The 13,700-nt window shown below is 47.6% G+C and overlaps 1 protein-coding gene across 1 annotated transcript; it reads left to right on the top strand.

Annotated features, from left to right (window-relative positions):
- Nucleotides 1-9,859: 9,859 nt before the first annotated feature.
- LOC125538718 (putative aldo-keto reductase 3) lies at nt 9,860-11,530 on the top strand. The gene is made up of 5 exons (XM_048701993.2): nt 9,860-10,152; nt 10,263-10,454; nt 10,620-10,792; nt 10,908-11,010; nt 11,100-11,530. Exons 1-5 carry the CDS (start codon nt 9,928-9,930, stop codon nt 11,448-11,450), a joined length of 1,044 nt encoding a protein of 347 aa, XP_048557950.1. The 5' UTR covers nt 9,860-9,927; the 3' UTR covers nt 11,451-11,530.
- The last annotated feature ends 2,170 nt before the right edge of the window (nt 11,531-13,700 follow it).

Genomic DNA, 13,700 nt, shown 5'->3' with positions numbered 1-13,700 from the left:
ACTTGATTCGGAGGTTGCACTGCTCTCGCACTTGATCTTGAACTCCTTGTACTCATCTTCACTCATCAAAGGATATTTCGCCTTGATCTTCTCATAACTATCACCTTTATCAATCATTCTCTTCACCGCGCTTTTCCAAGTAGACAGGGCCATGCTCATCTTCGTGAGGGCGGCACTGTTCACTTTATTCCCTGAGAGGCGTGTGTTTTCAAATTCGGCGGGGAACTTGTATCGTTCGTGCAGCTTCGTGAAGAGGAGGTTGCGCAAATTCCCTCGGTCCTTATGCCTAAGGTTCTCGGTGTTGATCGAGACGGTGCTCCGAAGAATGCACCTGAGCTGAAGCGAGTACCCCTTGACTATATGTTTGGGCTCCGTTGGATTCCCGTCGGAGTCCACTTGAGTGAATTCCTCCTTGAGGGTGCGGAGCGCATTCGGGCGCCGGTCCTTCCTTTGCTTCTTCGGTTGGCTGCCATCTGTGTGTGCGCCGCCATCATCAGTGGTGGCATCCTCGGCGGCACCATCAGTGGTGTCATCCCCGACGCCACTAGGGGTTGTGTAATCAGGATCGGTGTCTTCCGCGGCGTCCTCATAGCGGTGAGGTTGTTCCTCCATCTCCTGGGACAGCTCCCAGAATTGCTTGTCGCCCGAACCACCGGCCTCATTGTTGTGGGCCATGTTTCGCTCTAAATAGGAAAAAAGTTTGGTCAAAAAGTTGGTTATTGTCAAGGAACAAGATCATGGTCTCATCATTTAGGGTTTGTCGACACCGAGGCACCCTAAAAGCCTAAGCTTTCATCATTTAGGGTTTGTCGACGTCGAGGCACCCTAAAAGCCTAAGCGTACATCATTTAGGTTCTCATCGACACCGAGGCATCCGGGGCAGCCAAGTTAAGTTTTCATCATTTATGGTTTATCGATGCCGAGGCACCCTAGGTTGGGCCTAATCACTAGGCACTAATCACTTGGCTCTATTGCCACCTATGTTGGGTTTATCATCTAGGGTTTATCGATGCTAAGGAGAATTCTAAGTTGGGCCTAATCACTTGGCTCTATTGCCACCTATGGTTTAATGCAGGAAGAATAAAGGGGCAGTTGATCCTACTTAATTAAGTACTAAGATACCCCGGCTCATGCATTATCGCAAGTACCCCATATGTCCTATTTTTAGCAAAGTCATGCTAAAATTCACGGAAAATTTCAGCATGACCTTTGCTGAAAATAGGACATATGGAGTACCCGAATTTGCCGGAACGGAAGTTAATCGACATTCCGGCAAACTCAAGGGCCTCTCGGGGTACCTGCAAATTCATCACGACACGATGGTCGGAGACAAAACCCAGCAAACTAGCACCACAATGTGCCTCTTCTTTCATATGGATGAAAAGGCCACAGACCATATGGTCCTCTGCTTTCATATGGACAAAAATCAGCTCAACTTATGTGAGCTTCCATTCCAGATCTAATAGCAGCAAGTTGTTCACTTGTAGCTCAACTTATGTGAGCTGCCTTCAAGAAAAGAAATCTGTAGTGGCACATCTGCTCTCTGAATACATTGGCAAGAAACAAAACAACACCTAGTACCATCCATCTGCTATGGCCGTATCATGCAGTTTAACTAAGCACTAACAGGTAATTATATAATAGAAAACTTGGCGCGTACGTGTCACTTAGCTTGGGCAAGCAACATACCTCGTCCTCTTGGTTAGTCCAAACAAGCTGTATGCTGAGCCTCAACTCACCACCTGCACATTTTACAGCACCCATGAAATATTCACGATCAGGAAGAAAAACAGGGTTTTCAACTACTATATTCAGTTTCATGGCATCAGTTGAACAGTTGAAAAATAACAAGCTTCATTTAAATATATTGCTGCTAACAAACATAACTAATGTCAGTACTCAAAAAATAGAGTGACCACACAGGGAACAAACAAACTATTCACTTTTTATTTCTTCAGAATTGGACCAGACAGGGAACAACTCCTTGGAAGCAAACTTATATGAAAAGGTTCAGCAACTTGAAACGTAACTCTTATATGAAAATCTTCTGTATGATCAAGTAAGCAGAGCACATGTATATACCTGTATCACTGTCTTGGAGCCAACAAACGCCTCAATTTTTCTCCAACCATGATCGAACCTGATCGCCTATGCTTCTTCTTTCACTCTCCTGCATAAAGTTATTGTTACTACCTGGGAGGGATTATATGCTTGTTTACCACTACTAATACCATTTTTTAATATAATCTTCATTCTCCTGCTATTTCTTTTCTTACAAGTGTTGATGCCATAGTGTCTCAGGTTCTTCCTAGTTAAAACATGTGATTTTGAGAAGGAATTTGCCTAATTTTCGCAGGGAGACAAAACTTAGCTAAAAATTTGATATAAAAAGTAGTCCATGAAATTATATTTCGTCTAGGCAAAGTAGAAGATATTATTTTGTTTTTCCTCTAAGGCAAAGGAAATAGCCATCACTTTGAAGTGTCTAATAGATGAAATAATGCATGAGTTAGAAAGATATGTGCAAGTGTCTGAAGGCATCCTGTGAAGCAGAGCTTCCAAATTGATCTTCTTGAAACATTGTTACTAAGTAAGGCTTAATTTCATATTTCTGCAAACTAAGGTAAACCAATTATTACATGCATAAATTTCTCATTTGGAGAAGCCAAGTATCAAAGGTTTCGAACCATGAGAATTTATTGCATTTTTCGGTGACAACACGGCTAGGAAAAAAAGACTCTGATACGGAGACTAATGACGCGATGCCCCCCTCCCTTAGAGGCATTATCACAAACACCTATCAAGAACAATCCTTTCATATGTAAACTTGAGCATGCTCTGAAAAAATCACGCAGCAAGCAAAAAATTGAACAGAGGATGCAAGAGGAAGGAGGGAGGGGGATGAGGGAAGAGGGAGGAAGGACGAAGGAGTGGTGGCTACCTGCCTACGGACTGGTCGCCGGCGTAGCTCCGGGCGGCAACGTTGCTGGGCAGGAGCACCTGCTCCAGGGAGGGGGGCACCGCTGGTGGGAGCGGCTGCTTGATGGGGGGAGGCGCTGCTAGCGTCCTGTACCGGAGGCGGGGCAGCAGAGGGTTCGGCCGGCTGGGCGCGCCGCGGCGGCGGGCCGGCAGCGGTGGCGGCGGCTAGGAACCCTAGCAGTCGCGCTCGGGAGGGAGGTTGACGCAGGCGGGGCCGCGGGGGGAGGGGGACGGCGAGGGCGCGGGCGCGGGCGGAGGGGCGGCGGTGAGGGAGGTGGTCGGGTGCGGCGGGGGAAGCGAGCACGGCCGGGGACGGCGAGCACGGGGGAAGTGGTGGGCGGTGGTGGTCAGGCGCGGGTGAGACGAGGCAGGGGAGGGATTAGAGAGAAATGGAGATTGGGGATTTTAGTGTGGGAGAGGCTTACCAATGGCGCACCACCCAGGGGTGCGCCATAAGTACATCCATAGCAATGGCGCACCATCGAGGGGTGCGCCATAAGTAATTTAATCTAGCCCGACTTGTCAGGTTATATACAACCTAAACCTATCTACAATAGACCCCGCCCACTAGCCCGACTGGTCAATACGCAGCACACACACCAGGAGGTCCTGGGTTTGATTCCCAGGCTCCCCAATATATATTTTTATGCATTTTAAATCCTGTTTGATATTTATTTGTGTTTAAATATGTTCAAACTTGTTTAAATCATAACAGTAATATTTTTTATAAAAACAGTAATAACCCCCCAGGGGTGCGGGGGGCCGGGTGCTCGTCGGCGGCGGTGGAGCGGGGGAGGGTTGCCGTGGGTCGGCGGCGGCGGTGGAGCACACACACCAGGAGGTCCTGGGTTCGATTCCCAGGCTCCCCAATATATATTTTTATGCATTTTAAATCCTGTTTGATATTTATTTGTGTTTAAATATGTTCAAACTTGTTTAAATCATAACAGTAATATTTTTTATAAAAACAGTAATAACCCCCCAGGGGTGCGGGGGGCCGGGTGCTCGTCGGCGGCGGTGGAGCGGGGGAGGGTTGCCGTGGGTCGTCGGCGGCGGTGGAGCTAGCTAGCGGGGGAGGGTGCGGGTGGGATCGAGATCGAGATGGAGGGGGAATCGAGATCGAGATGGAGGGGGATCGAGATCAAGTGTCCTCATGAATTCAAAAAGTGCCCATGAAATTTAAAAATATTCATGATATCAAAAAGTGCCCATGAAATACAATCGAGAAATGAAGACTACGATTTAAATACAATCGATCTTAGTTAGCTATCTGTTCATAATCTTCTTGCCCTTCTTTTTCGCAAATGGAGTTCTTCTGTGGAACGGACATCCTTTAGGTAGGGTGGTCCTGCTTCTTCTTGTGGTGTGTGCTGCTACTTCATCGTCGTCGTCATGTTCGATCTTCGAGTCGCCGTACTTGTCGAAGTCTTGCTCATTGGCTACTCCATCCATTCCGATGATCTTCCTTTTGCCTCTCCTCACGACAACACGACTGGGCTTTGACGGGTCGGTAATGAAGAAGCATTGGTCCACTTGGGAAGCCAGTACCCATGGCTCATTTTTCGCGGTGACGTTTGCGCCCGCGGTCTTGGATTTGGCTTCGGGTATAACCATGGTGGTGAAATACCGGTCTTCTTTTAGGACGCTCTTGGCCCATCTGACACGGAACATCGGGACCTTCTCTCCAGCGTAGCTCAGCTCCTAGATCTCCTCGATCCTTCCGTAGTATCTGTCCTTGTCGTTGCCGGTGTAGGATTCCATCGTTACCCCGGAGTTCTGATAACCATCGCTCTTCATGTCCTTGTCCTCGGTGTAGAATGTGTAGCCGTTGATATCGTACGCCTCATAGGTCATTAGGTTGTGCTCGGCGCCCTGTGACAAGGCGAATATGAGTTGTTCTTCCGCGGAAGAATCCTCATGTAAAGGGTACGACAGAAGCTTCTGCTTGAACCAACGCGTGAAACATGAGTTGTGCTCTTTGAGTATATCTTCGTCCGTCCTCTGTTGGCCTCGGTCATTGTACGTCTTCTCAATAAAGGTTTTGTGCTCTACCACCCAAGGATCGACCACGTCTATGTGTTGTAGCGCGACTAGGTTTGCTCTTTCAAAGTCGGCGAGTCGACCCTCGAAGTCAACATGCATTTCGCAGCGACCCTCACGGTGACCCCATCCAGCGAGCCTGCCGAGGTGCCTGTTGACGGGCAGACCAACGGGGTTCTCGATGCCTAGATAATTCGTGCAGTAGGAGATGCACTCTTCGGTCAGAAAGTCCCTGGCTATACTTCCCTCTGGACGTGACATGTTGCGAACGTATCCTTTGATGACACCATTCATCCTTTCGAACGGCATCATGCTGTGCAGGAACGTCGGCTCAAGTTGGATGATATCCTCCACGATATGGACCAGCAGATGCACCATAACGTCGAAGAATGTGGGCGGGAAGTACATCTCAAGCTCGCATAGTATCACCACGATCTCTTCCTGTAGCCTTCTGAGTTGCCTCACGCCAATTGACTTCCGAGAGATGACGTCGAAAAAGTTGCATAGGCCAAATAGCGTTTCACGGACATGCGCGTCCATGATCCCACGGATTGCAACTGGAAGTATCTGCGTCATCAGCACGTGACAGTCGTGAGACTTCATCCCGCTGAACTTCTGCTTCGCTGGGTCTAGGTATCTGCTTATCTTCCCCGTGTAACCGTAAGGAAGTTTTACTCCTAGGAGGCAGGTGAAAAACTGCTCGATCTCCTCCTGACTTAGAGTGAAGCACGCGGGAGGGTAGTCATTTCCGGTCTTCTTGGCCTTTTTGCCTTTGCGACGACTTTCTGTGTCCTGCTTCGCCTCATCATCATCATCATCATTAGCGTGAAGCTCCTGCCTGATGCCCATTGATTTCAAGTCTGCCCTTGCTTTCGGCCCATCTTTGGTCCTCTCTGGCATGTTGAGCAGGGTACCAAGTAGACTCTCGCACACATTCTTCGTGATATGCATGACATCAAGGCTGTGAGGCACACGGTGAATCTTCCAGTACGGCAAGTCCCAGAAAACAGACCTCGTTTTCCATACCTTCAGCAGCGGCTCTGGCGCCTTTTGCTTCTTTCCCGGCAGTGGGCAGTCTTTCCAATTTTTCAACAGCTCATCTATTTCCTCGCCGCTCCTCGTACACGGGCGTTTTCGGGGTTCGGTTTCACCATCGAACGGATCCTTGCGTTTCCTCCACGGGTCATCGTCGCGAAGCCACCTTCGATGTCCCATGAACACGGTTTTCGAAGACCCGGGATCTCTATCTAGCTGGCGATACATTGTGTCATCCATGCACCTTACGCATCCAGAAAATCCGTGGACTACCTGCCCCGCGAGATATCCGTAACCGAGATAGTCGTGCACCGTCGTGAGCAGTGCGGCTCTCATAGGGAAATATTCTTTCTCTGCGGCGTCCCACGTATTGGCTGGCGTTTTCCACAGCGTGTAGCTCCTCCTTCAGCAGCCCTAGATACAGATTGATGTCGTTCCCTGGTTGTTTCGGCCCTTCAATTAGCATACTCATGTGAATGTACTTCCTCTTCATGCACAACCAGGGGGGAAGGTTGTACATCCACACAAATACAGGCCAGGTGCTATGTGTGCTTCTCTGGCTGCCAAATAGATTGACTCCATCGGTGCTCGCTCCCAGCACGATGTTCCTTGGATCCTTCCCAAATTCTGGGTATTCGAAGTTCAACGCTTGCCACTGGCTCGCATCCTTAGGGTGACTCAGCATCTTGTCTTTTTTATTTATCTCCGGATCATTTCCGTCATCTTCCCGCTTCTTCTCCTCCCTATCCGCGTGCCAACACAGGAGCTTTGCTACCTTAGGGTCCGCGAAATACCACTGCAGACGAGGAGTGATCGGAAAGTACCACACCGATTTTCGAGGAGCTTTCTTCCTCTTCTTGTATCGAGTGACGCCGCACACCGGACATATGGTAGACTCCGCGTGCTCGTCCTGATAAATGATACAATTGTTCATGCACACATGGTATTTCACGTGCGGTAAATCCAGAGGACACACGATTTTCTTCGCCTCCTCGAAACTGGTCGGGCACTTGTTCCCCTTGGGAAGACGTTCGTGCCAGAATGACATGTTCTCGTCGAAGCATGCGTCGGTCATTTTGTGTTTTACCTTCATCTCCAGAGCCATGAGCGTTACTTTCAGGCAGGTATCCTCGGGCCTGCATCCTTCATACAATGGAGTAACCGCGTCTATCTCCAGTTGATCCAGCTTGGCTTTCTCTCGGGCGGCAGCTCTTGCGTTATCCGTCTGCTTGAGAAACAGCTCTTGAATATGAGGGTCCTGCACCCAACCTCCATCGTCGTCTGCTCCGGCATCTTCATCTTCATGATCATGCCCTTCGTCTTGATCTTCCTCATCATCATGTACGACATCTTCTACATGATGACTGTGTACAGCATCACCGTCGTGATCATGTCCTGGAGATTCTTCGTCTTCTCGCTTGCCCTCGCCGCGGTGGTACTTGTCTTGTTGCCCTTCCTTATTTCTTGCCCGGCCCCGGCCATGGACGACTTCATAGTCATCTTCATCACCTTGCCACCGATAGCCATCCATGAAACCACGCAAGAGCAGGTGGTCCCGCACCTGCCCGGAATCCGGATCCGCAATAAGGCTCTTCAGCTTGCATCTTCGACACGGACATCTTATCTCCGTCTCGTTCTTTTGAAGCATCTCGGCCTTCGCGGAGCTCAAAAACCTATTCACGATGCCTTCAGTCATCGTGCGGACCATGGTCGCCTGCGGGGTAGAGCAAAACGATATTTCAGAACCAAGAAAAAATTTGACATGACCTTCCCTAAAAATAGGACCAAAAGGAATGCATAGTGCCAAAATTCTCGCCGAAACGGAAATGAATCAAAACATTCCGATAAAATATTGGCAACTATCGCATTTCAAATACCGGTACCTTCAAACACAAACATATATGCAACACCACAAACATACATAGATCTAGCTAGGCCACAAAAAGTGCATGTGCACGTTGTTGGAGCGAGTTAGGGAGAAAAAAAGTAGATCTATATCATGAAGATAGCTTTCCCCTTACTTACCTATCAAAAAAAAGGTAATTTCACCACTTAATTTTGATGAATTTATGGTGAAAATGAGGTGAGGAGGAGGCAGGCGAAAGCTTGGAGAAGTAGGTGGAGGGAATGAAGTGAGGAAAGTGAGTGGGTAGGTGTGGGGCTGTCCAAAATATCTTGTTGGGGTCACAGGTTACTAATGGCGCACCACAAGGAAATGCGCCATTAGTAACCCTGGTTACTAATGGCGCACCTGCAGGTGGTGCGCCATTAGAAGTTTTGCAAAAAAGTAAAAAATATAAATATATATACTAATGGCACACTGTGTAATAGTGCGCCATTACTAGTTTAAACTAGTAATGGCGCACTGTGAAACGGTGCGCCATTAGTAGTTTTGCAAAAAAAGAATAAGAAAAAAATTACAGTAATGGCGCACTCTCTGCCTGGTGCGCCATTACTAGTTAGAACTAGTAATGACGCATTGTCGACCTGATGCGCCATTAGTATGTATGGAAAAATGGAAAAAAAATTAATACTAGTGGCGCACCCTGTTTCTGGTGCGCCATTAGTGTCTTCCACACTAATGGCGCATCACCAACAGGTGCGCCATTAGTATATATAGTAGTGGCGCACTACTTCCCTGGTGCGCCATTAGTATCAATCCTATCTATAGCCCTTTTCCTAGTAGTGTTCATCATATTCCGCCAATCCCTCTTTGTTCCCTTCTAACATGGTATCATCCTAACCGATCCAAACCCTCGCCACTGCCCACTGCTTCCGCCCTGCGCGCCGCCCCCGGGGCGGTCGGCCTCCATGACCGCCGCTGGGGGCCATGCCGCTCCTCCTAGAGTTCGCCCGCCGGTCGTGTTGATCGGTTGCCTTAGAGAGTCTTTTTTCCCGAGCTCGTGCTCCAGATTTTTTTTGTCTCTCTCCCGCCGGTTATCTTGATCGGCATTTCTTTTTTGGTTTCCGATCTTAGATCGGTTTGCGTCGCCCACCGCCGTCGTTGACCCCCGTGTGCCTCTACTGCAACACCGGCGCGACCGGCCGGCTCCATCATCGACCCGGTGGCCTCGCACGACAAGCCCTCACGGCCGTCACCCGTGCGCCGGAACACCCGTCGATCTACGCCGGCCGTCTCCGCCCTGCTCCGACCGGGACTCCTGCATCGCCCTGACCCGACGGCCTCACGCCATGCGGCAGCCCATCATAGCCACTGTTCGCGCATCGGCCCGCCCATCGATCCACGCCACCCGCCTTCGCCGTGTCAGCACGGTGGCCCTGTGGTCTGCCTCGCCGGCCTCGTCCTCAGCTGCGTCGGGCTCGTCGGCTGCCTAAGCTCGGGCGCCGCTGCTACATTGGTCGCTCCGGCCTCGCTGCCCAGGCGCCGGCGCTGTTTTGGCAGCCCGGGTGCCGGTGCTGACGCGCTCGTCCACATATCGTCCCACACCGTCCGTCATCGCCGGCCTCATCTCGGACTCTGCCGCCACCCCACCTTCGTCGAGCGGCGTCCCTGATCTCTTGCGCGATCGGCTTGATCACCTGCTCGCCCCCGCCACTCATTGTCATGGAGTACGAAAAATCTAGAAGAGGACCTCACCATTTTTGTGGCGGTACGGCGGGCGTCATGGATGTGCATTTCAATTTAACAATATATTAGAAGATTTTTTATCATGCCCAAAGATCATGTCCATTTCAATTTAACGTACGCGACCCTCTGCTCTACTTTGGCAGCTTATTCAACCCGCAGCCTGGTGACCTACTCCATGACGCCCTCGACCGCACTATAAATTGCACCGCAGCTCAAAGCTCCTGACCTACTTACTCATCCACCAATCATCAGTCCATCACACACGCAGCGCAGGCACGGACGACATGGCTGCTGCTCCGGTGGTCGTGCCGCGCATGAAGCTGGGCTCTCAGGGGCTGGAGATCTCGGCGCAGGGCCTCGGCTGCATGGGCATGTCCGCTGTCTACGGCGAGCGCAAGCCCGAGCAGGACATGATCGCGCTCCTCCGCCACGCCGTCGCCGCCGGCGTCACCTTCCTCGACACCTCCGACATCTACGGCCCCCACACCAACGAGCTCTTGCTCGGCAAGGTAATTACCATAGCATAGCCACCCGACGTGCTCCTTGGCTCCCTGCTAGTAGTTGCCATATCATTCGCACGCGGATGTCTGACCGGCAAGAGTTCTCTGTGATAAAGCAGGCGCTGCAGGGAGGGGCGAGGGAGAAGGTCCAGTTGGCCACGAAATTCGGCATCACGCCGGCCCGGGAGGTCCATGGCGATCCGGCGTACGTGCGGGCGGCGTGCGAGGGCAGCCTCGCTCGGCTCGGCGTCGACTGCATCGACCTCTACTACCAGCACCGCATCGACAAGAATGTCCCCGTCGAGATCACGGTCAGTACTACGTACTCCCTCCGTAAAGAAGTAAAGTTGTAGTGATTGACGTACTCCCTACGTATTACTAGCACTTGTTCAACTTCGTCTCATTGACTCATTTATACACATTGAGGCCTTGTAGGTATTGACCAGTCTACCTTCTTGACTTCTGTATGCATGTAGATGGGTGAGATCAAGAAGCTAGTCCAAGAAGGAAAGGTGAAATATATCGGGTTGTCGGAGGCCTCATCATCGACAATAAGACGGGCACACGCAGTTCATCCCATCACCGCCGTTCAGCTAGAGTGGTCTCTGTGGTCAAGAGACGTTGAAGAAGATATAATCCCAACTTGCAGGTTTTTGCAACGACCACAGAACTACCTTTTTCTTTTCACAGTTTGTTTTCAGAATCAGCTTCATAGTACTAACGAAATGTCCTAAAAAGAACTTCAAAATTATTTTCTGTTTCAGAGAACTTGGCATCGGAATTGTGGCGTACAGTCCACTAGATAGAGGTTTTCTATCCACGGGACCTAAACTGATGGACACATTACCAGAGGACGATTTCCGCAAGGTAATGAACTACCCATGATACTTTATGCGGTTAGCTAGCTTACTTTTCTCCTTCATTTTTCTAACAAATGTATCACATTGCGTTTCCAGAATCTCCCAAGATTTCAGCCCGAGAACATGGAGAAAAACGCGGCGATATTCGAGTGTGTGAGCGAGATGGCTGCAAGGAAGGGTTGCACGTCGTCGCAACTCGCGCTGGCTTGGGTTCACCACCAGGGAAGCGATGTGTGCCCCATACCTGGCACAACCAAAGTTGAGAATTTCAGCCAGAACGTGAGAGCATTGTCTGTGCAGCTCACGGCTGAGGAGATGACTGAGCTGGAATCCTACGCCACCATGGACGCTGTCCATGGTGATCGGTACCACAACGCGTATTTGATGAATCTAAACACCTGGAAGGACTCCGAGACCCCTCCCTTGTCATCCTGGAAAGCCACTTAGTTGGCTATCATGGGAATCATTATGCTGATGCTTTGTTTCACTGTTTTGAAATAGTTGCAAATCAAATAATTTCATGACCACCCCGTGCATGGATGAAATCATGGAACCACCAATTGTTTACTCATGCCTTCGATCCAAATTAATTGACACAACTCTTACACAACCTCTATACAATATTGTATAGAGGCCGCATCAATTAATTCGAATCAGATGGAGTAGCACAACCTCCCTATCATACGTTCACAACACTACGAAGTAAGAAATACCCTTGTATTTGGACATGATGTATCCCCTTAGTTTCTAACTTTTTCACTACCTATGGCTCTAATTCTCAAGCGACCTATTACCTTTCGATCACCCTAAATATTTATTTTGTCAAATCAAATAAAGAAAACATGCTAATATTCCCGTTCGTTCCCTGCCCTACAACACCGGGGATCTCATTCCTTGCGCGGGTCATGGGTGGGCTACAAAACACGCACTGTCACCCCCAGTAATGGGTGGGCTGTTAGTTTGTTTATGTCCTTTTTCTTTCTTGCGCTTTTTCTTCTTTATTCTTTTTTCACTTTAATTTTTATTATTATTTTTTAGTTTCCAAATTTACGAACTTATTAGAAAAGAATGAACTATTTTGAAAATTACAAACTATTTTCATATTCATGATTTTTTTGAAAATCCCAAACACTTTTTAAATTCGTAAACTTTATTGAAAATCAAGAAATTTTTTCCAATTCATCATTTTTTTCAAATAAGAGAATATTTTTCAAAAAAAATAACAAGTTTCAAACTCATGAACATTATTTGAAATTCATGAACTTATTAAAACAGATGAACATTTTTTAAAATTTGTGGATATTTTTTGAACTCATGAAGTTTTTGAAATCCATGAACATCTTTAAATTTAGGAACAATTTTGAAATGCGTGAACTTTTATCGACTCCGTGATTTTTTATGAATCAGTGAACATTTTTTGAACTCGTGACATTTTCTGAATTGACGAACATTTTTTAATTGTTGAACAGTTTTTTTAATCCATGAACATATTTAGTATTCGCATTAATTTTTTGAGTCAAAGATTTTTTTGAAATAGGAATATTTTAGCAGTTGTGAATACCCTTTGAATTCATCAACATTTTTAAAAAGTTGGCACATTTTCAAATAGATTAATATTTTAAAATTCGTAAACATTTTTAAAAATATGAGAACAATTTTTAAATTTGCATTTTTTTCAAAATCGATTTTTTAAAAGCAGGAATAGTTTTCATTTTGTGAAGATTTTACGAAATTTGGATGGAAAAACGAAAATCATCAGCAATTTTTGAATTTCAGAATATTTTTAAAATCTTTAACATTCTGTATATAAGCCAAAAAATAGAAAGTAAAAGTAAGAAATAAAAAAATGAAAAAATGAAAGAGAAAAGCAGGACCGCGTCCTCCCCACACATGGGCCGGCGAGAAGTGCGCGTCTGGTAGGGGGGTTGCGCATCTGTGCGTCACCCAGCGCCCTATGCCCTAAATAGGAGGTACCTTTTAAAACATGTCCCAGCCTCCCAGGCAAGCAAACGGGCTGGCACAGTTTCTGGCTAGGGGCTCCTTTGATTCAAAGGAATTTTATAGGATTTTTGAAGGATTGAAATTCTTAAGATTTTTTTCTATGTTGCTCCTTTGATTCATAGGATTGAATCCCATAAGAATTTTTCCTATGGAATCTTTTGTACTACACATAGGAAATCTAACATCCACTCCAACCTCTTTTTACAATTCCTTTGTTTTTCCTGTGCAGTCAAACACTCATTGCTAATCCTATAGGATTCAAGTGGGCATGCCACTCCAATCCTATACTTTTCCAATTCCTACGTTGTCAAAATCCTAAGAATCGAAGAGGCCCTAGGACTTGCTATGATTCTAAGACTAGCTATGTTTGGGTGGATTTTACTCCTGATTTATTATTACCTGTTGTACTTCTTGATGTAACATTGCCACGTTATAAATAAAAATGCCAACAGGCTTTCCCTCAAAGAAAAAACACGCCAGAAGCTCTGGCCTTTTGCTGGTGTGGGTGGCAAGATCAGAAGAGACATGACAATGACAACCCTGACATATTGCAATTTGCCAAACGGATATGACTCTGTCCCTCCTCTCAAAAGAAAAAAGATGTGTATGTCTCATTCGTGCATGCTCATAAGAGACATGACAAGTACAACCCTAACATATTGCAATTTGCCAAACCGATATCACTCTGTTCCTCCT

The sequence above is a fragment of the Triticum urartu genome, chromosome 2A (genome assembly GCF_056163025.1).
Source record: "Triticum urartu cultivar PI428250 chromosome 2A, HENAU_Tu73, whole genome shotgun sequence".
NCBI classification, from domain to species: Eukaryota; Viridiplantae; Streptophyta; class Magnoliopsida; order Poales; family Poaceae; genus Triticum; species Triticum urartu.
Note: the sequence above shows the minus strand (reverse complement) of the source record. Positions and strands in the feature narration are given on the sequence as shown.

Coding starts and splice junctions, on each gene's coding strand:
- LOC125538718 (XM_048701993.2), top strand. CDS start 9,928: ATGGCTGCTGCTCCGGTGGTCGTGCCGCGCATGAAGCTGGGCTCTCAG. Junction 10,793..10,907: donor GATATAATCCCAACTTGCAG/GTTTTTGCAACG, acceptor TTTCTGTTTCAG/AGAACTTGGCATCGGAATTG. Junction 11,011..11,099: donor CAGAGGACGATTTCCGCAAG/GTAATGAACTAC, acceptor TTGCGTTTCCAG/AATCTCCCAAGATTTCAGCC.